Source organism: Schistocerca cancellata, chromosome 1 (genome assembly GCF_023864275.1).
Source record: "Schistocerca cancellata isolate TAMUIC-IGC-003103 chromosome 1, iqSchCanc2.1, whole genome shotgun sequence".
Taxonomy (NCBI): domain Eukaryota; kingdom Metazoa; phylum Arthropoda; class Insecta; order Orthoptera; family Acrididae; genus Schistocerca; species Schistocerca cancellata.
This window is the reverse complement of record NC_064626.1, coordinates 912,068,718-912,089,546: the sequence shown is the minus strand read 5'-3', so window position 1 is coordinate 912,089,546 and position 20,829 is coordinate 912,068,718. Positions and strand designations below refer to the sequence as shown.

General features: G+C 38.5%; 1 protein-coding gene across 1 annotated transcript in view; it reads left to right on the top strand.

Moving 5' to 3' along the window:
* The window catches only part of LOC126191255 (venom carboxylesterase-6-like), a 201,908-nt gene that overhangs the window by 88,978 nt on the left and 92,101 nt on the right, over positions 1-20,829 (top strand). Inside the window, exon 3 of the mRNA XM_049932068.1 lies at positions 5,891-6,047. Coding sequence (XP_049788025.1) covers positions 5,891-6,047 — 157 coding nt within the window. The remainder of the gene's footprint in view (positions 1-5,890; positions 6,048-20,829) is intronic.

Here is a 20,829-nt window from a genome sequence, read left to right as displayed (position 1 = left end):
CCCCCTTCTTATCAAATAAACCCCCCAAAATAGATTCTATTTGTGGTGTGTCTGACTTGTTATTAACACCAGTATCTTTTTCAGCCCAACTATGGAACTCTGCAATACCTTCAACTTCTACACTTTCATTAACTACCTGTGCTTGAACACTGTTTTTATTAACTGTATCGCTTTTACTCGTAGTATCCCAAAACCTTTTATTAAATTCTAATTTATTCATTCTAACAACATCAGTATTTTCATGGTACTTACTCTTTACATTGTATCTTCTCCTTCTCCAGTTTCGGTTATGTGTTGTCCTGTCATAATATTGTCTAGCCCCAAAACTACGGACATCTAGTGGGACTTTCCACCGTTTCCCAGCTGGTTCTCTCGGTCTGTCCATTTGTAGTTGTCGTTTTGTTCACTAGTTTCAACAAACCCCCTTCTATCTTGTTCTCTTCCCCAATACCTATTTCTATCATTCCTGTTATCTCTCCTCCATCCTCCCTCCTGAGTATTGTTTCTGAAATCATTTTCATATCTCCTATCTCCCCTATTTGGAGCATTATTTCCAGAATTTTCAAAGTCTCTCCTCCCATAATAATCTCTGTTTACATTCCTGTTCCACCCCCCATACTGGTTGTTGCCAGAGCCAAAACTTTGGTTATTTTCTCTTTCCAAGGCCCTATCTAATCTATCTACAAATTTCAGGAACTCTTCCATTGAATCGTCTGGTCCATGGACCAATTCCCACTGCAGTCTCTCTGGTAACCTTCTTTTTAAAACATCAATTTGTGTCATAATATCAAAAGAGTTATTCAAGTGAGCAAGTTTTTTCAATTGATCTCTGCAAAATTTTTGCATTCCCCCTACTTTCCCTCTATACACTGGTCCATTTAGAAATTCTGACTTTAATGTGGCTTGTATGGATTGTGACCAAAATTTGCAAATAAATTTAGCTTCAAACTCTTCAAAAGTATTCCAAGAATCATTATTCTCATTTGCCCAGGATAGGGCCTCCCCTTCTAGAAGCCGTTTTACTAACTTAATTTTTATGTTATCTGGCATTCCTACAACAAACATATCCTTACATTGGTGAATAAAGTCAATAGGGTGCAGATTTTCACCAGGAAAGCATTTCACTTGGATGTGCCCATACATTGTATTTTGATTGTAAAACATTTGTTTTGACATCAATGCATCTTCCAATTGTGTATATTTAGTGTGTATATTTTCTACATTTGTATCTACATTAGTGGTATACAGGTTGTATTCTTGTTTAAGGTTTTCTGAAGTTTTATCTATTCTCTGATCTAATCTTTCAACTTCAGTATCTACTCTGTTGTAGATGACAGCAATGCTGTCTGTGTTAGCTTGTATGTTTTCATTTAAACTTTCAACTTCAACTTGAAATTCTTTTCTGAAGTGTATCAACTGTTCTCTAGTGTCCGTACTGAGGGTAGTTTTAATTTCCTCACACTTCTCATTGAGATGAGTATTTAATAGATCAAAATTCAAACTTAACTTATCCAGTCTATCTGTGTTTTCTTTAAGTTTCAAACTTACTTGTTCACTTGATTGTTTAATTTGTGAGCTTATTTGAGTTGCAAACTCTGCTAGCCACTCTGTTAAGTTTAATTGTTCACCATCCCCTGGTTCAATTTTTACATTTCCTACGATCTCATCACTCTCAGGTAGAGACATGTTAACTATTAATTATTTTAAATGACAACAACAAAATACCTTGCTTTATGTAGCTATGCTATGATGTCGTGATCGGTGTTCTTGTTGGCTTTCTTCACTTCTATTCGGTTTTATAGAAGCTGAAGTCTTGATTGATGAATTCCATTGACATAATCCAGACGTTAGTCTTCCGAGCGGTGTGATGATGGTTTTTGGTAGTCGCACAAACACAATTTATTTATCTTTGACATATTTTCACTGTTGCCACACTGCACAAATAAACTTTTTTGGAATGCTAAGCACTTACGAAATTTATCGCTGCACTATTATCATCGATGCACTTAAAGATCCCGGACGAGCCCCCACTTTTGTAATGGTCGCCTGGTCGTAGATATTGCTAATTGCTATAATCGCACTATTTCACTCCCATTTACGGAGCTTGTTAGCACTTGATGTTAGGTTGGCGCCATTATAATGCATTGTAGTAATCACTGCTGCTTACTGGATCGCTGCTGTGTCTCAATGTTGATGCTGGCTCTAAATCTGGTTGTCTAGGGTTAAAAACATGAGGTCCCGTGTTTTTTATGTGCTTTTGATGATAAAGAACGAGCGAAACCAACAAATATGTAAACTTCAAATATTTATTACTCTGGTGGCCATCTTAATTCCACTGTCCACCAAAGACCATGACTCAACACAAAGTAGTACTTCCGTTACATGTTCTTTGCATTGTTTATCCACCTCAAACAATAACACACAAACACACTTTACCAAAGTGACATTCCGACTGCCTTTCAACCCTTCTTGCAGCTTGTATTTATAACATTGTCAAAGAACTTCTAAAAGGAGATATAGTTTATAAGTCACATGTACATCTGTTATCATAATTTGTGCAGAAAAGTTATTAATTTGCATCGAGTGACATAATTTAACGTGTTATTAAAATGACAGACAGATTTGTTGACTTGACAGAATAATTCTCTGTTACAAAAAGGCCGTTTTTTAGAAGTTTGTCAATTGACTTCTCTAATTTGCATAAATAAGTAAATAACATGAATTATTAAGAATTACATTAGTTTTCGTCTAAAATAGGATTGCTTACGTGAATGCTGAGTGAAAACGCTCCTAGTGGACAAATAGGTTTCACTGGGTGATTTTTATTTAAGGAGATCCAAAATACCTAAGTTGGTCACTATTTTTCGTACTTCATATTAATTATTTAAGATGAACTTAGTGTTTTTACATGATGACATTTGCTGTATCAGTGATCAAGTGATATAAACTTTTGTGTGGGTCAGTTATTCAGTATAATTTAATGGGTTGACTGTTTATGGAGACATGTTATGCAATCATTGTTAACATACACAATACCTTTGCTATAATCATAAATACTCATTAAACTGGTTGAATTTGGAGGGTATCGCATACTTCAGTACAGTAAAGCCTTTAATATGTTCCGTTACAACACGTATCATTCAAAGTATTTTCCATTGCTGGCCACTACTTTCTCCCATCTTTCAGATAGTGTACGAATCCTGCGTCGAAAATATTTTCATCTTTTGAAGCGATCCACGAATTTATCCAATTTGTGACTTCTTCTAGAGTTCAGAACGGAAGTGTTGGTGAGCCAGGCCATGCCCCATTAATCTAAACAGGTGATATTCAGATGGAGCAATGTCTGGAGAATATGGTGGGTGGAGTAGGACTTCCCATTTTAACATTTCCAAGTACGTATTGACCTCTTTTGCAATGTGGGGTCGATCATTGTCATTCTGCAAAATCACTTTATCGTGCCTCTCACTGTATTCCTGCCATTTGCCTTTTAATGCTCTGCTCAAACACATTAATTGTATTCAATAACGAGCATCTGTGATTGTTTCACTTGGTTTTAACACCTCATAGTACGAGGGTCAGTCAAAAAGTAATGCCTCCTATTTTTTTTTCTACGTTTAATTGTCAGGAAATTTAAATGCAATTACATAGGTTGAAAACCACAACATTGAGGATCATTTTGTCATTTTTCAATGTAATCTCCGCCCATCTCTACAGTTTTGGTCCATCTTTGAACAAGGGCATGTATCCCAGCACGGTAAAAATCACAGCTCTGCTTCCTAAGCCATTGACGCACGGATGTTTTGACGGCCTCCTCATCTTCAAAATGAATCCCACGATGAGCTTCTTTTAGTGGCCCGAACAGATGGAAGTCTGATGGTGCCAGGTCAGGGCTGTATGGGGGATGAGGCAAAACTTCCCATCCAATTTTGACAATCTCGTCAGAGGTGTGACGACTGGTGTGTGGTCTTGCATTGTCATGCAAAAGAAGAACATCTGCCATTGATTTTGTTGGGCGAACTCGCTGAAGACGTGCTTTAAGTTTGTTGAGGGTTGTGACGTATTGAACAGAATTTATTGTGCATCCCTGCTCCAAAAAATCAACCAGAATCACACCCTCTGTATCCCAGAAAACTGTTGCCATAACTTTCCCTGCCGATCGCACAGTTTTGAATTTTTTCTTCCTCGGCGAGCTTGTGTGACGCCACTCCATTGACTGCCTCTTTGATTCGGGTTCAAAAAAATGCACCCATGTTTCGTCCCCAGTCACAATTTTTTTCAGAAACTCATCTCCCTCCAAACGGAAGCGCTGCAAGTGTTGGGAGGCTATTGTTTTCCTTGCCTCTTTATTCTGATCGGTTAACATTCTTGGAACCCACCGTGCACAAACTTTTGAGTACCCCAATTGTTTAATAATCGTGATCACACTGCCTTTACTAAGAGAAATAATGCGACACACTTTATCTGCAGTCACCCGACGGTCACCACGAATGATGTCATCAACTTGCTGAATGTTGTGTGGAGTCACTGCACTCACCGGCCTGCCGCTCCGCTTTTTGTCAGTCAATGGTGTTTGCCCTTCAGCTTCCTTACAACGACGAACCCATCGTCTAACAGTGCTGACATCCACTGTCACAACACCATACACCTTCTTCAGTCTTTCATGAATGCGTATGGGCGTTTCACCTTCTGCATTCAAGAATTCAATCACACAACGCTGTCTCAAACGAACATCGATGTCGGCCATCTTACAAACTTCTGCTGTGCTGCCACCTGTTGACACAGAAAGTTACTACTGCAGTGGATTGCAGAAGAAGGTTTGAGGAATGGCGCCAAATTCAAATTTTTCACTTAACTTAATTTCTTTAAGTAGAAAAAAAATGGGAGGCATTACTTTTTGACCGACCCTCGTACATGACGCCGAGCTGGTCCCATCAAATGCAGAGCATGATCTTGGGGCCATGAATATTCGGTTTGGCCATTGATGTGGAAGCATGGCCGAGATATCCCATGATTTATTGCATTTAGGGTTATCGTAATGAACCCATTTTTCATCCCTGGTCACAATGCAATGCATAAATCCCTTCCGTTTTTGCCTTTAAGCAACTGTTCACAAACACACAAACACCATTCAACGTCTCTTGGTTTCAGATCACACGGGACCCAAGTTCCTTCTTTCAGAATCATGCCCATAGCTTTTAGACATTTTGAAATGGCTTGCTGTGTCACTCCCTCTAATTGTGCCAATTCTTCTTGAGTTTGATGTGAGTCTTCACTCAGCAATGTCTCCAATTCTGCATCTTCGAAAACATTCTCTCTTCCACCACTATGCTGGTCTTCAACGTTAAAATCACCGTTCTTGATGTGTTGAAACCACTCACAACATGTTCTTTCACTAATAGCATCCTTACCATACATACTTGAGAGCATTCAATGAGACTCAGCTGCTGTTTTCTTCTTCATATTGAAACAAAACAGTAACACCTCCCACAAATGACGAGAATTAGGCTCATAAACTGACATTTTCAGTTAAGAACAACTTTGTGAGGCAGACACAAATTGACTAATGTTTGAATGAGGTTATGTAGACCGAGGTCCAAGCTAACTGCCTGATGTGGAAGCAAAGTTGTACACCTTTCATAATTTTTTTTTTAAGTGTACGATGTACAACTGGATTCTGTTATGTGGCCTTTCTTTTTGTAATTTTATCAGTTATGGTTGCCATTCCATTTTACTGTGGTCACATAGTATTCATTGAAATTGAATTTTGTTTGTGTACCTGCACGCTAGCAAAAATTATCACATAATAATCCTTAAAAGCTTATCAGAAATTGAATTTAAAATTATATATCCTGTCAAAATTAACAATCCATGAGCTTCTTATTTGTTTCAGCTAACATCAGCAGACAATCCGTCATCTTTATTTGATGTATTTGTCTATATACATGGTGGTGGATTTATGAGTGGAGCTGGTAGCTACTATGGACCCGAACATCTAATGGATCGAGATGTTGTTGTTGTTACCATCAACTATCGACTCGGAATTTTAGGTCAGAACCAATAAATGTCCATTTTAATACATCTCTTATTTTAGTCCCTTGTATTAAAAAAATGCACTACATTATTATAAAATATGTTTGTCTGAAATAACAAAACTTTATTTTATAAAGTATGTTGTTTGAGCCATAGTATTTAATGTAGTCTGTTCAAACAACTAATTGTGGTATTTTCACTTAATTCAAATTCAGCAAAATTTAAGTAAAATGGTGGATGGAGGAGAAATTTCACATGAACTGAGAACGGGAGCAAAACTGTAGCTTAAATTACAACCAGCTACAGTTTTGCTCCCTTTCTCAGTTCAAAACCAATTGATGTTATAACAATATCTACATACTAGAACTTACTTTCGAACATTCCATGCAAATTTTGTGATTCTACACTTGGCCAACTGTCTGTTACAGAAAGAATGGGTTGTCTGTATCTCCACATCAGTTTTTGATATTTGTGAAGAATTTGATGGTGTGTTACAGTTACATAAAATAAATGTCTATTATCAAAACTTCAGAAGTTGGGTAGGCAACATGATTTATGCAACTAGGCTATAGTTTTATTTTGGTATTCACATTTAATACATATATAAAAGAACTCCTTTGTCTATAATCTATTATCATGCACAAGTTACTAAGATGTTTTTCATTTAACTATATGATTTATATCACTTAATTTTTTCTTTAATATGTCACACCAAAGTTTTTAACAAGAGAACAAGTTAGTAGATGTTTATTATTTATTTTCCATAAGCTCCAAAACAATTCAATATTACTTTCTCTCTCCCTTTTCATCATATAATACCTCAGAATTACGTAGAAATATCTTATTATTTTGTTTAATAATGTATGGAAAGTTCTGGTAGAGAATTACAAATTGTTTAGGAATAAAGAAGACAACTCAACAAAAGGCAGAAGCACTGTGACTTCAATAGGTACACAAACAAAAGGTGCAGAGCATGACTTGCTTTCGGAAGGCACTTACTTTTTCAAGCATGCAGGAAAAATATACACACAAACACATACACAGTCACCTACATGCACACTCCTGTCTCCCTTCATTGTGCTCAGCTGACTGCCAGCTCTTTCCTGGCCCACTGTGAGTGTGCTGGGGTGAGGTGTGTGTGTGTGTGTGTGTGTGTGTGTGTGTGTGTGTGGTAGCATGGGATGAGGGATGGAGAGAGAAGGGAGGCAGGGAGTGGATTGGGGGGAGCATCTAGCAGCTCATGGGAGAGTGGGAACCCATCTGTTGGCTAGTTAGAGGTGCAGGCAGAGGAGGCAGGTGGCAGATGGTTGGACATGTGATCTCATAGACTAGGGCATGAAACAACAGCAACAAGTAGCTGATGTGGGGACTTAAATTGGGCTGGGGTTCTGGGGCAGGAGACAGTGTACACACACACACACATACACACACACACACACACACACAGACACACACACACACACACACACAATTGAGTGGAGGGTGGGGGGCAGTAAGTTACCTTAGGTTTAGGCCAGGAAGGTTACAGGAGCAAAGGATATGCTATAAGAATAGCTTCCATCTGTGCAGCTCAGAAAAACTGATGCTGGTGGGGGTATGACAACCAACTAGCTGCCAACTGGGATGAATGACCACTGTCAAACTGATGGCAAAAACAAAGTGGACCACTCAGTGGCACAACATGCAGCAGAGCACAACATGTGAGATTTCAGTGAATGCTTCACAATCCATGCCCCATGAATCCTCCCCACCACCACCAGCTCTTCTGACCTGCACAGGTGAGAGCTATCATTCTTACAGCACATCCTTTGTTCTTGTAACCTCCTGCTGGCATAAAGCTAAGGCAACTTGCTGCCCTCGCACCCTCACCCAATCATGTGTGTGTGTGTGTGTGTGTGTGTGTGTACACCATCCCCTGTCCCCTGCCCCATTACCGCCGCTGAATTTATTTGTGCCCCCACATCAGCTAGTTGCATGCTGTTATCTCACACCCTAGACTACAAAATCATGTGCCCACCTATCTGCCACTTGCCCCCTCTACCTGCACCCATGGCTTGTCCGTAGATGGCTGCCCACTCTCTGATAAGCCCCTACATGCCCCCCCCCCCCCCCCCCCCCCCGCCGAGCTTGAACAAGGAAGTGCATACTGAAAGCTAGCTATGCTCTGCACCATCTGTTTGTGTAGCTACTGACAATACAGCACCTCTACCTTTTGGTGAGTTGTCTCCTTTATTCCTAAGTGATTATTATGTTGTTTGTTCTTCAAGAATTTTTTCAGTATTTCAGCAACACAACAATGCTTGTTCTTCTGTCTCATTGGTTCATGCATGACAGTGCACAGCACCAATATATTCCCAAATGCCATATGTGACAATGCAATTTATCAGGAGGTCATATCTCAGGTTCTACTGATCATAGAGATAAAGGGTCAAGTGTTTTGGGTACCCCTTGGGCTAGTGGCCATTTGTATACCAGTAGGGAGAACAGGCATATTGTAGTTACCCTTCAGTAAAGGGTCAAAATTTAAATATTACACACTTCCTCTAGCCCGGGCAAATTGAAAAAAAAAAAAAATGGTTGGTTCTTGTGCATTCTGTGTTGTGTAGGGTTGGCTTAGTTGGCTCACAAATGCACCATTTGTTCACTGGCAGTTGCTGGAAAAAAAAAAAAAAAAAAAAAAAAACCAGAAATTTTGGGTACCAAGAGTACCTGTTTGTAGGGAGGCCATTTGTATGATTTCTGCTCATGCCAAATAATCAAAATTTTCCTATATATTCTTAACATGATGTTCTCAAGTGCTTTAAAACTTTCTCAATACCATCATCAATTACAGACTTTCAGCCTCCAGTCTGACATATAAAGGTAGTTTTAACTTATCTAGTTAACACATTACAAGGGTTCTGGGGTCATGGAAAGGTTCTGAGGACACCAGACTATGTTTTTCGTTTTCAGTTATTTCACCAATCAGATTTTACAGTGCACTCTATCTCTATAATGGGCACAAGATGGGGTAAACACCTTACAAGAAATGATTTTATCGTGTGATCGTATGAAATTCATTGTACTTACAAAGAAAACATTGCATTGTTTGGTATACTGTAAGTGTGGCCTAAAATGTTGTGCATTTTATGTAAAGTAGTGTTGCATTAGATGGGAGACAATTTTTTATTGCCCTTATATTGTGCATACTTCTTTGTTGTGTATAAGCGTCAAGGTATGTGAGTGTGTCATAATATACAAATAAAGGGTAAAAACTTTACTGATCTACAGAATTCATTTTATATAAGCAGCACACCCTGCTGTAATAGGGTAAAGAAGGAAACTGCTGAAAAGTGCTCCTGTCAGAGCACATATAGGGTGAATAGGTTTCTCTTTAAAAGACTCTGACAAAAAACTGGGAAACCAGCTGCCTCAAACCTCATTGTGCCTTCCTCCACAAAAATTTCAGCATTTTAACATATTCACACTTTTTTGTGCAAAAGAGAGTAGCAGAGAGACAGTGATGTTGGAAGAGATAGGAGACAGCACTAGTGGGAGAGACAGAGAGCAGAGACAATGCTGGTGGGTCAGAGAAAGTGGCAGTGGAAGGAAAAGAGAATGGATGAAGACAATAATAGTGGACTTAAAAGAGAGAGGAGATACTGATGGTGGCAGTAAAAAAGGAAGAGAGGTGGTTATTTAATTATTTAGTTAGTTACTTGTTCTATAGATCATTTGAATGACTCTTTTACCAAAATGATGTGAAATGAGTCAGTTTACAGGCTATTTATACGTGATTAGTGTCAGTATTAATGAACACATTATTATTTTTAGTCCTACTCATGCATCTACACTTAATTTTTTATTTTTTTTATTTTTTTTCTGGCTACCTGTTTTTAAGTAGAAACTTGTCAGTGGAATAGGAGTTGTCCAGGATTAGTGAATTTGAATTAGATTTAAAGCTTACTTCACTGCCTGTCAGACATTTTATTGTATTGGCCAGATTATCAAAATCTTTTGTTGCTGTATATTGAACTCCTTTCTGAGCCACTCACAGTTTTACCAATTGGTAATAAAGATCATTTTTCCCTCTAGCACTGTTGGCATGTACATCACTGTCCTCAAATTGTAATGGATTATGAATGACAAATTTCATTTTTTAATATATTTATAGTGACGGTGAAATTAAAATACCCAGCTCCTTGAAAAGGTACCTACATGACATGCATGAGTGAACATGACATATCATTCTTACTGCTTGCTTTTGTGCAAACAATACTTTCTTTCTAGGGGATAAGTTATCTGATAAAATTATTCTCTACAACGTTACTGAGTGAAAATATGCAGAATATGTCAGGAGGTTGATACATGTGTTTCCAAGATTAGGAATTACACGAAGAGCAAAAGTAACTGAATTTAACTGTTTGAGAAGCTCAGTAATATGCTTCTGCCAGGTACACCCAGAAATATGGAGCATTCTACTCTGTTTACTGACTCCTGGTAATGTGCCACACCAATTTTTGATACGACTCTACTCATTGCACAGAACTGAACGTAGTGTGTTTTTCTTTTTTTTTCAAAATTTCAGGAGAGTCCACGCTCAGAGAACTGCTTAATAATTCTTTGGAAAATATCATTCACCAACTTTTCTGTTGCTTTTTCTGTAATGAGATTTATTATAACATTAGTATCATCTGAAAAATACCAGTTTTGCTGGTTGAATGTTTAGTGAAAGGTCGTTCACATATATAAGGAATAGGAGTGGACCCAAAAAGGAATCCTTTGGGACTCTCTCGGTGATTTCTCCCCCCAGTCACTAAAATTTTCTACCTTCCTGACACTGTCAGAATTATTCAGCATGACCTTCCACATTCTGTTTGTCAAGTATCATTCAAACCAGCTGCGCATAAAACCATCAATACCAGAGGACTTGAGTCTTCTAAGAGAGTATCATGATCTATACGGACACCTTGGAAGGATCGCAAAAATACCAGCTGATGATACATTATTATTTAAGGCACTACTGTTTGGTGAGTGAATTTATAAATGACATTCTCATTCTAGCAGCTTTTCTGGACTCTAAACTGTTACCTGGTAAGTAAATTGTTTCCACTTAAGTGTATGATTCCTTTTTGAATAGGTAGATGTAGTAGCAATGGTAGAAAAAGAGAGAAGAGACAGTGGAAATGAAAGAAAGAGATGAGTGGGAACCATATATAGGCTCGGGGAGGAAGGGGGGGGGTGTGTCTGGCCCTCCCCTTCCACACCTGTCCATCCCTCCCCCACAGAACAGTGAACTTTAACAGGAAAAAATTTGTCCACTTTCTCCCATCCCCTAAACCCAGCTGTTAAAATTTCCCAGTCTAAGGGTCAAAACCCCAAACAAACCATCCTCAAGAACATTTGTGGAGAAGAGACAGTGGTGACTGAAGATAAAGACAGCAGACTATAAATGAGAAAGAAAGAGACAGTAGCAATGGGGGAGAAAAAGAATGGGACAAAGACAATGGCAGTGGGACAGTTCATACCTCTGTAATAGACCTAGATGCAAGACCTGTCCCATACATCCTTCTACCACCACCTACTCCAGTCCGGTCACTAACAGCACCTATCCCATCAAAGGCAGGACTACCTGTGAAACCAGTCATGTGATTTACAAGCTAAGCTGCAACCTCTGTGCTGCATTCTATGTAGGCATGCCAACCAACAAGCTGTCTGTCTGCATGAACGGCCACCGACAAACTGTGGCCAAAACACAAGTGGACCACCCTGTTGCTGAACACGCTGCCAAACATGATACCCCTCATCTCAATGACTGCTTTACAGCCTGTGCCATATGGATCCTTCCCACCAACACCAGCTTTTCTGAATTGCGCAGGTGGGAACTTTCCCTGCAATACATCCTACATTCCCGTAACCCTCCTGGCCTCAACCTTCGTTAGTCACTGTCCTCACCCATCCAGCACCCTCCCTGTTCCCATTCCAGCACTGCACAACCATCATTTCATCGCGACACACAGTCTTTTAATTTCTTTTTATTTCTCTCCTTTCCGCTACTTACCCCCTCCCCCTTCCGCATCTTCTCTCCTGCCCTCCATCTAAACAGCAACACTTCACTGTCGGCCAGTCCCACCATACTATCCCTCCCCTTCCCGCCCCAGCCTCCTCCTTAACCCCACCCAGTCGGCACTCCCATCATGCACTGGTGCTGCTGTTCGCAGTGTGGTTTCAGCTCTCTGAGACTGCAGACGCGTGTGCAAATTGTGTTTACATGAGTGTGTGTGTGTGTGTGTGTGTGTGTGTGTGTGTGTGTGTGTGTGTGTGTTTGCGTATATGTATGTAAGTCTACTGCTGACAAAGGCCTTAATGGCTGAAAGCTTTAATTGTGTGAATCTTTTTGTTGTGCCTATTGCGACTCAGCATCTCTGCTATATGGTGAGTAGCAACTTTCCTTCTCTGGTATTGTTACATTCCACCTTGGATTTTCCATTGTTTGAATTAATCTTAGTAAAAAGTATTTTGACAAATTGTTATAAAATGAAACACTACAGAAATTCTGGAGGTGGTACACATTACAGCTCACCTAATTCATTGCAGCAACAGCTGTGATGCCATCATGTATGTGCACAGTGATGTTTCAGTCAGTCACTGTTTGGTCATTGTGTAATCAGCAAAGTGGCCAACTTTCCACAATGTGGAATTGCTCTGCTCTTGTGGAGGTTGACTGACACCAATGATGTCAGCAGTACCGGCTGCACTTGTTGTCCCAGAAACAGCACAGAGATTCACATGTCAACAGTTATTTCAACACATAAACCTGGTCGCTATTGTCAATTAATCTCCTTTATTTATTCTGTTGTGATAATTAAGACCTATTTGGTTTTTAACAAGTCAAAAATTGCTCTTTTTTACATATTTTAATTACTTTGGGTTACTCTAAAGTGTGTGTTTGTTGTATATTCTTCACTTTTTTATTTTGTTGCCTGAGGCAATGCCATATTTTCTTCTACTGATTTCTGAAAATTCTTATTTTTGATAAAAGTCTCTTCTTTCCATACCTCTTATCCATGTCCTCAGGGCACCAAAATAAATTTGCATGGTTGACTCAGATTTATATTTGTCTTCCTGAGGGTACCTCCATGAAAAGAGTTCATGATGCTATTTGTAATTTTGTTTACCTTGAATGTCTTCTTACAGTCACTTTTTTGCTGTTTCTTGATGCAGTGATCCTGCAGTGCAGTGCCACTAATTGTACTGTGGGACTTCAGTTCGAATTGCAGCAGGTCAAAGGTAGTAAGAGAAAGTTAATATTCTCTGGCAGCTAGCTACGAAATCATGTAATGACTTTTCAAGTGTGTTTAATGTTTCTCATGAACCACAATAATGTTGAGTGAACAGATCTCTCCTTTTTAATATGTTCATACCAGTCCAGACATGCAGAGTCATCAAACGACAGATAGTAAGTAAATAAGTTAGAGATTACACATTATAGCTTCATTTGTGCTTGGAATCGACCACACTCACCAGACCCCTACATCTTAAAAGATCTGTGTTGTTTCATGAGGAACATAGGCCTCAGTGTTCATAACTATTCAGTTACTAACTGAATTTATGTTTCCTTTGTTTTCAGTGGACATCATTTTTGCAGTGATTTTATTTCCTTGGTTTGGTTATTTGATCTGACTTATTGTGATTATTTGTGTTGGTGTAATTTGTATAAATTAGGTGGGCAGAATGTTCTGTATTGGTGCAAGGTGTCACTAGAGTGCTGCAGCACCTGCACATTCGCTGCAGGTAAGAATTTCTACCTGGCCTTCCACATAATGGGACAGCCAGACCAGGGAAGAGCTAGGGGAGACTGGCCATGATTGCCAAGCTATTCAGATGCACCTGTAACTGTGTCTTGCAATGTGTTAAAATGCACAGTCCCATTTTACCAATGATGTATTTTGAACACCTTTCGTTTGAAATGAGTGTATGCATTCATTTGGACAGTGGAAAGAGCCAGGCAGTACAGAGTAGCCATGCATTTTGTGGCTACCATCAAATGGTAAATAATGGACAGGCTCATCATGATTCACAGCTGGTACCCTACTATTTTAAATTAGAAGAATAAATATTAAAGAGTGAAGTCACAGCTGGTAGTAATTTAAATTGAAAGAATAAATATTGAAACAATTGGAATTAATATCAATTTAGACTACCATAAGCAAAGTTTCATAGAAAATAAATGGTTTCTGGCCTTAAACTCACCCCTGACAGATTGGCAGATTTGGTAACCATCTCCTGAAAGAAATTTTCTTTCCTTCTCTCTCCTAGCAAGTGAGCTCCAATTTAAATAATTCCTAAATGAGACATTCTCTCTTTTCAAGAAAAATTTTGAGAGTAGCTATCAATGCTCATCACCTCAAAATATTTTTCTATTCAAAACATACTCTCAGGCAGTGCTTTTTTTCTAAAAAAAGAGTTTGAGGGTAGTTTGACATTGGATATAATGCAGTGAAAATTACTTATAACTGAAGCATGGAATACCACCCGTCTGCTTTTAGCCATGAAGTCATCAACATCATCATGGTAGCAGGACTGTAGAGACATCTATCGGTAGCTCGGCATTTGAGTGTACACATATCTGTTTAGCACTACCATCACCCACTATTAGCGGGCGATGGCACTAGATGCTTGTCGAACTGGCTGCCAGCAATTCAGTTGTCGAGAACGGTTGCCGCAGCTTCAAAATGCTTGAAACAGTCAATGACATTGCTTTTCCCACCAAAACCTTCACTGGCATCGTTTGTATTGTGATTACCAACACGAGAAAGTGAAATAAAAAATTTACGTCCTTGACATAAATCTTTGTCACTCTTCCAAGTTCTCAAGATTGTAAAAAAATTACTTTGTCGACGAAAATGTTTAGGCATACACATCCTCCAGGGTTCCCCCAAAAAACAGCACTGCTCTCAGGCATTCTATACGGTAATGACATTAACATATTAAACTGCTGAAAACTTTTGTTTAGCATTGAATTAGTGCTCTGTGGTTTTGCAGCTTCACTCAAGGTTTTATTTCCTAACCCTTCAGTACTGTACCCTGCAATCTGCTCATTTTTCAATTGAATGGCATTAAAGAACTTTCCATGTTTATCTAAGAAACTTTGGTAGTTGTTTTCAGGGAACTATTTAGAATATTGTTCATAGTTTTCAAATGGCAAAAAATTTATTTAGAATAGTCTTGATATCTTAAATCCAAGATCTTGAAATCTTAAATCCAAGATCTTGAAATCTTAAATCCAAGTGGTTATCAAATGCTTCCCAACAGATGTGTTTATAGTTGATATTTTCTTGTTTGAAGGTTCTCCTACTTGCAACATGGTTTCTTGGAAAACTTGTTCACAGTCATCAAGGCGATGTAGTGGCAAATTTTTTGGATTTTCTGTTCACATTGCAACGTATGGCTTGTTTGGTTCTAAAGGATGTTGTATAACACATCAGTGAAAGTAAATATCTCTTCAAATATGTTCAAGAGAAAACGAATTTGTAATCTTCCAAAAGTGCCAAAAGGTCATTAATTGGTGCTAAAATATCTGAATCATTTTCTTGTGGATGTTCTAGCATACAATAGCACTAAACATGCCTCATTCAGAGTATGCTGGCACAATAGCAAGGTGATAAAACTGACATTACCAACTATTGGCCTATTTCCCTTTTAACAATCTTATCTAAAATTCTTGAGAAAGATTTGTTGACCACTTCATTCATTACAAGGTATTAGACAGTAGCCAGTCTGGACTTCAACAGGGTATATGAATATTTTCTCCTTCACCCATCAAATCTTAGAGTCTTTTAATAATAAACTGGTATCTTTTGTGAGCTTTCTAAGGCCTTTGACAGTGTTAACCATGAAATCCTCATAACAAAGGCTGAATATTATGGCATAAGTGGATCAGCTGACTCATGGATTAAATCCCACCTAACAGGAAGAAAGCAGAAGGCCATTTTGAACGATTCTGGGCGGCACTCTGTGCCATCTAGCTAGGGCTCTACTGGCTGTTATGTTCCTCAGGGCTCTGTACTTGGCCCTCTTCTCTTCCACATCTTTATCAATGACCTTCCCTTGAGTAATAGCTTCAAAACTCATTTTATTCTTTTCATTGACGACACCTCCATCCTCATCAACAAAACTCCCAGCCACAATCTTGAGGAATTGGCTAGTATTGTCTTTAATGAAGTACTTAAGTGGTTCATAAGCAATGAATTATTACTAAATGTTAATAAGACACAGTTTGTTCATTTCCAAGTAAGTAAAAAAGTGGAGGATCAATTAAGTATTAAATGTAATGGTAGTGGATTACTACAAGTTGAGTCATCCAAGTTCCTAGGTGTACACATTGACAGCAATCTAAAATCATCTGAACATATTTTACAACTTCTCAAGAAACTCAGCTCAGCAGCATTTGCTATTCACACCATTTCCACTGTCTGTGACTGAGACACCACAAAAACTGCTTGTTTTAGTTACTATGATGTGCTATTTTTGTATGGCATAGTTTTCTGGGGTAATCAGCCACTTTCCAAAAAAATATTCATTACCGAAAAGAGAGTTATGATGATAATGAGTGGAGTCCAGCCTAGATATTCTTGCAGAAACATTTTTTAGAAAATTATGGATACTGACAACTGCTTGTCAATATATCTACTCCCTGTTATGTTTCCTTGGTAAAAAGGAGAAACTATGCAAAGCCAATGATTCATACCATACCCACAATACCAGGAGGAAGATGGACTTCCATTCTGAATTAAAAAACCGTAGTATTGTACAAAAAGGAGTCAATTTCAAAAACTGAATGGTTTTCAGTGCTCTCCCACCATCACTGAAACCATTTGTCCAGGAGCTTCCCAAATTTGAGCAGCAGCTCAAATACTATCTAGTAGAATTACATCCACATCTTCATCTACATCCATACTCCACAAGCCACCTGATGGTGTGTGGTGGAGGGTACTTTGAGTACCTCTATCAGTTCTCCCTTCTATTCCAGTCTCGTATTGTTCGCGGAAAGAAAGATTGTCGGTAGGCTTTGTGTGGGTGCTAATCTCTCTGATTTTATCCTCATGGTCTCTTCATGAGATATACATAGGAGGGAGCACTATACCGCTTGACCCCTCGGTGAGGGTATGTTCTCAAAACTTCAACAAAAACCCGTACCGAGCTACTGAGTGTCTCTCCTACAGAGTCTTCCACTGGAGTTTATCTATCATCTCTGTAATGCTTTCGTGATTACTAAATGATCCTGTAATGAAGCGCGCTGCTCTCCGTTGGATCTTCTCTATCTCTTCTATCAATCCTATGTGGTATGGATCCCACACTGTTGAGCAGTATTCAAGCAGTGGGCGAACAAGCGTACTGTAACCTACTTCCTTTGTTTTCGGATTGTATTTCCTTAGGATTCTTCCAATGAATCTCAGTCTAGCATCTGCTTTACCGACGATCAACTTTATATGATCATTCCATTTTAAATCACTCCTAATGCCTACTCCCAGATAATTCATGCAATTAACTGTTTCCAGTTGCTGACCTGCTATACTGTAGCTAAATGATAAAGGATCTTTCTTTCTATGTATTCGCAGCACATTATACTTGTCTACGTTGTCTACATTGATTCCCTGCACCATGCGTCAATGCAGATCCTCCTGCATTTCAGTATAATTTTCCATTGTTACAACCTCTCGATATACCACAGCATCATATGCAAAAAGCCTCAGTGAACTTTCAACGTTATCCACAAGGTCATTTATGTGTATTGTGAATAGCAACAGTCCTAAGACACTCCCCTGCGGCCCACCTGAAATCACTCTTACTTCAGAAATCTTCTCTCCATTGAGAATGACATGCTGCTTTCTGTTATCTAGGAACTCTTCAATCTAATCTCACAATTGGTCTGGTAGCCCATATGCTCTTACTTTGTTCATTAAACGACTGTGGGGAACTGTATCGAACGCCTTGCAGAAGTCAAGAAACATGGCATCTACCTGGGAACCCATGTCTATGGCCCTCTGAGTCTCATGGATGAATAGCGCAAGCTGGGTTTCACACAATCATCTTTTTTGAAACCCATGCTGATTCCTACAAGGTAGATTTATAGTCTCCATAAAAGTCATTATGCTCGAACATAATACTTGTTCCAAAATTCTTCAACTGATCGACGTTAGAGATATAGGTCTATAGTTCTGCACATCTATTCGACGTCCCTTCATGAAAATGGGGATGACCTGTGCCCTTTCCCAATCCTTTGGAATGCTACACTCTTATAGAGACCTATGGTAGACCACTGCTTTGCACTGTCTGCCTGTGTCTGTATATGTGCGGATGGATATGTGTGTGTGTGTGTGTGTGTGTGTGTGTGTGTGTGTGTGTGTGTGTGCGCGAGTGTATACCTGTCCACTCCCGGGATTGGAATGACTCCTTACCCTCTCCCTTAAAACCCACATCCTTTCGTCTTTCCCTCTCCTTCCCTCTTTCCTGATGAAGCAACGTTAGGTTGCGAAAGCTCGAAATTTGTGTGTGTGTTTGTGTGTTTTTTATTGTCTCCTATCAACATACCAATGCTTTTGTTTGGTAAGTTACAGCATCTTTGGTTTTAGATAGATTTTTCCCACGTGGAATGTTTCCCTATATATATATATATATATATATATATATATATATATATATATATATATATATATATATATAGACACACACACAATGACTTATGATACAGTATATTCATAATATTACACAGTACAAAATGACTTATGATACAAAAATAATTCTTGAAGGGGCTGGTTAACTATTGTTGTTAGTGGTTGCACAATTATTTTAGAGACTGTTTTTAACACTTTCGTGGGTATCCCATCCCATCCTGCTGATGTTTTACATTTTAGTGATAGTATCACAATTTCTATATTTTTTACAGTAGTTTTGGTGAATGTAGTGAAAATTTGACTCCAAAATGCTCACTGTTGAAGAAATTTACATTGTCTGGGTGATCTTCTGCATTGATGTCAGATTTGTTTACATTTATAAAGAATTCATTAAATAATTCAGAAAATCGAACAGGATTTATAATAATTTTATCCTCTATCTTGATTTCAGAAGTATCATGGCCTCTAGCTGTGGTACCTGTTTCAGATTTGATCACTGACCATAATGCCTTTGATTTGTTTTCACTGTCCAATGTAAATCTATTATTTGCCAGTTCTTTGGCCACCTTTACAACTTTCTTAAAAATATTTTTGTAATCTTTTACATAAATAACAAAACCAGGACTTTTGTTCTCTTTCAGTTCCCTATGTAGCCGTCTATTTCTTGCACTAGAGATTTTTATTCCTTCAGCTAACCCACATTACTTTATTTCCTACTTTTTTATGATGCACAGTATGAGGGGAAAGTTTGAATAAAAACGTGTAGGAAGTTTTCCAAGAAAGTAGCAAAATTTTCAGAGCAGGAAATACTATGATCTATAGTCCACTCCATGTTATCTAATCTATTATAGAATAATTTCATATTTTCTTTGCTGAACTGGCATTTGATGTAGGTTTTTTTCAAGCAGGTTTCTATTGTTTTAGGTAACTCCATAAACAGAGCACAATGATCAGAAAGTCCTAAATCTAAACAATACTTATTTGCCTCATTGTAAGTGTAATTGGTTAAAATGTTAACTATATATGTTGCAAACATTGCGTTTACTTGAGTAAAATCAGTGAAATTTGCACTGAAACCCAATATTTGAATCATATCAATGAATTTTGTTAAGTTATTGGCTTCACTGGCTATATCTATGTTGAAATCAGCAGTTATTGTGACCCTTTTCTTCCCTAGATTTCTCATCACACGGTCCAAAGGATAGATAACTTCCTGTTGACTTACTATCCAGCATTCACATCAAATTCTGTGATGAAAAATATTATTTAAAGGCAAGAAAACATTTTATTAGCTTTGTAATTACACCCTGGATACGGAAAAACAACACATTTACTGTAAGAAAAAAACAGAAGTTACACGCAAGCCAAGAATAAAGATATTGACAGCAGAGTCATGGAGCAGCACATAAATATAGACGTCAAGGAATTTTTTCTTTTCTTTTAACACTTCCTCCAAAAGAAAAGATCATGAAATTATTGCTTTGTCTCTTGGATGCCAATTTCTGAACATAGAAAATTAAATCGAACTCGTTCAAGAGGTTTCGTCAAAATATCTGCCAACTGGTTGTGTCCATCAATGTGTTCCAAGAAAATCTCACCGTTCAGATATCTTTCACGAACATAGAAATGTCGGACCTCTATATGTTTAGAACGTCGATGATATTCTGGATTTTTTGCCAACTTCAATGCACTAGCATTGTCAATGTAAAGAACTGGAGGCTGCCCCGACATTTCCACTAATTCTGATAGCAGACGACGTAACCAAACTAACTCTTTTGCTCCTTCACTAGCTGCAATTATTTCCGCCTCGGTTGTGGATGTGGCCACTACTTTCTGCAACTGACTTGTCCATGACACTGCACCACCTGAGTACTTTGCAAGAATTCCAGTTGTTGAGCGCCTTGTCCGGTTATCACCTGCGAAATCTGCATCTGCGTAAATCTTTAACTCTTCTTTTTTATTATATACAATTCCAAAATTTAAGGTCCCTTTCAAATACCGGAAAATGCGCTTTACTCTATTCCAGTCTTCAGTGGTTGGTTTCTCCATAGCTCGAGCAGCTTTATTGACTGCAAAAGTGATGTCTGGACGAGTTACTGTTGAAAGGTACATGAGACAACCAATTGCTTCACGGTAGGGTACA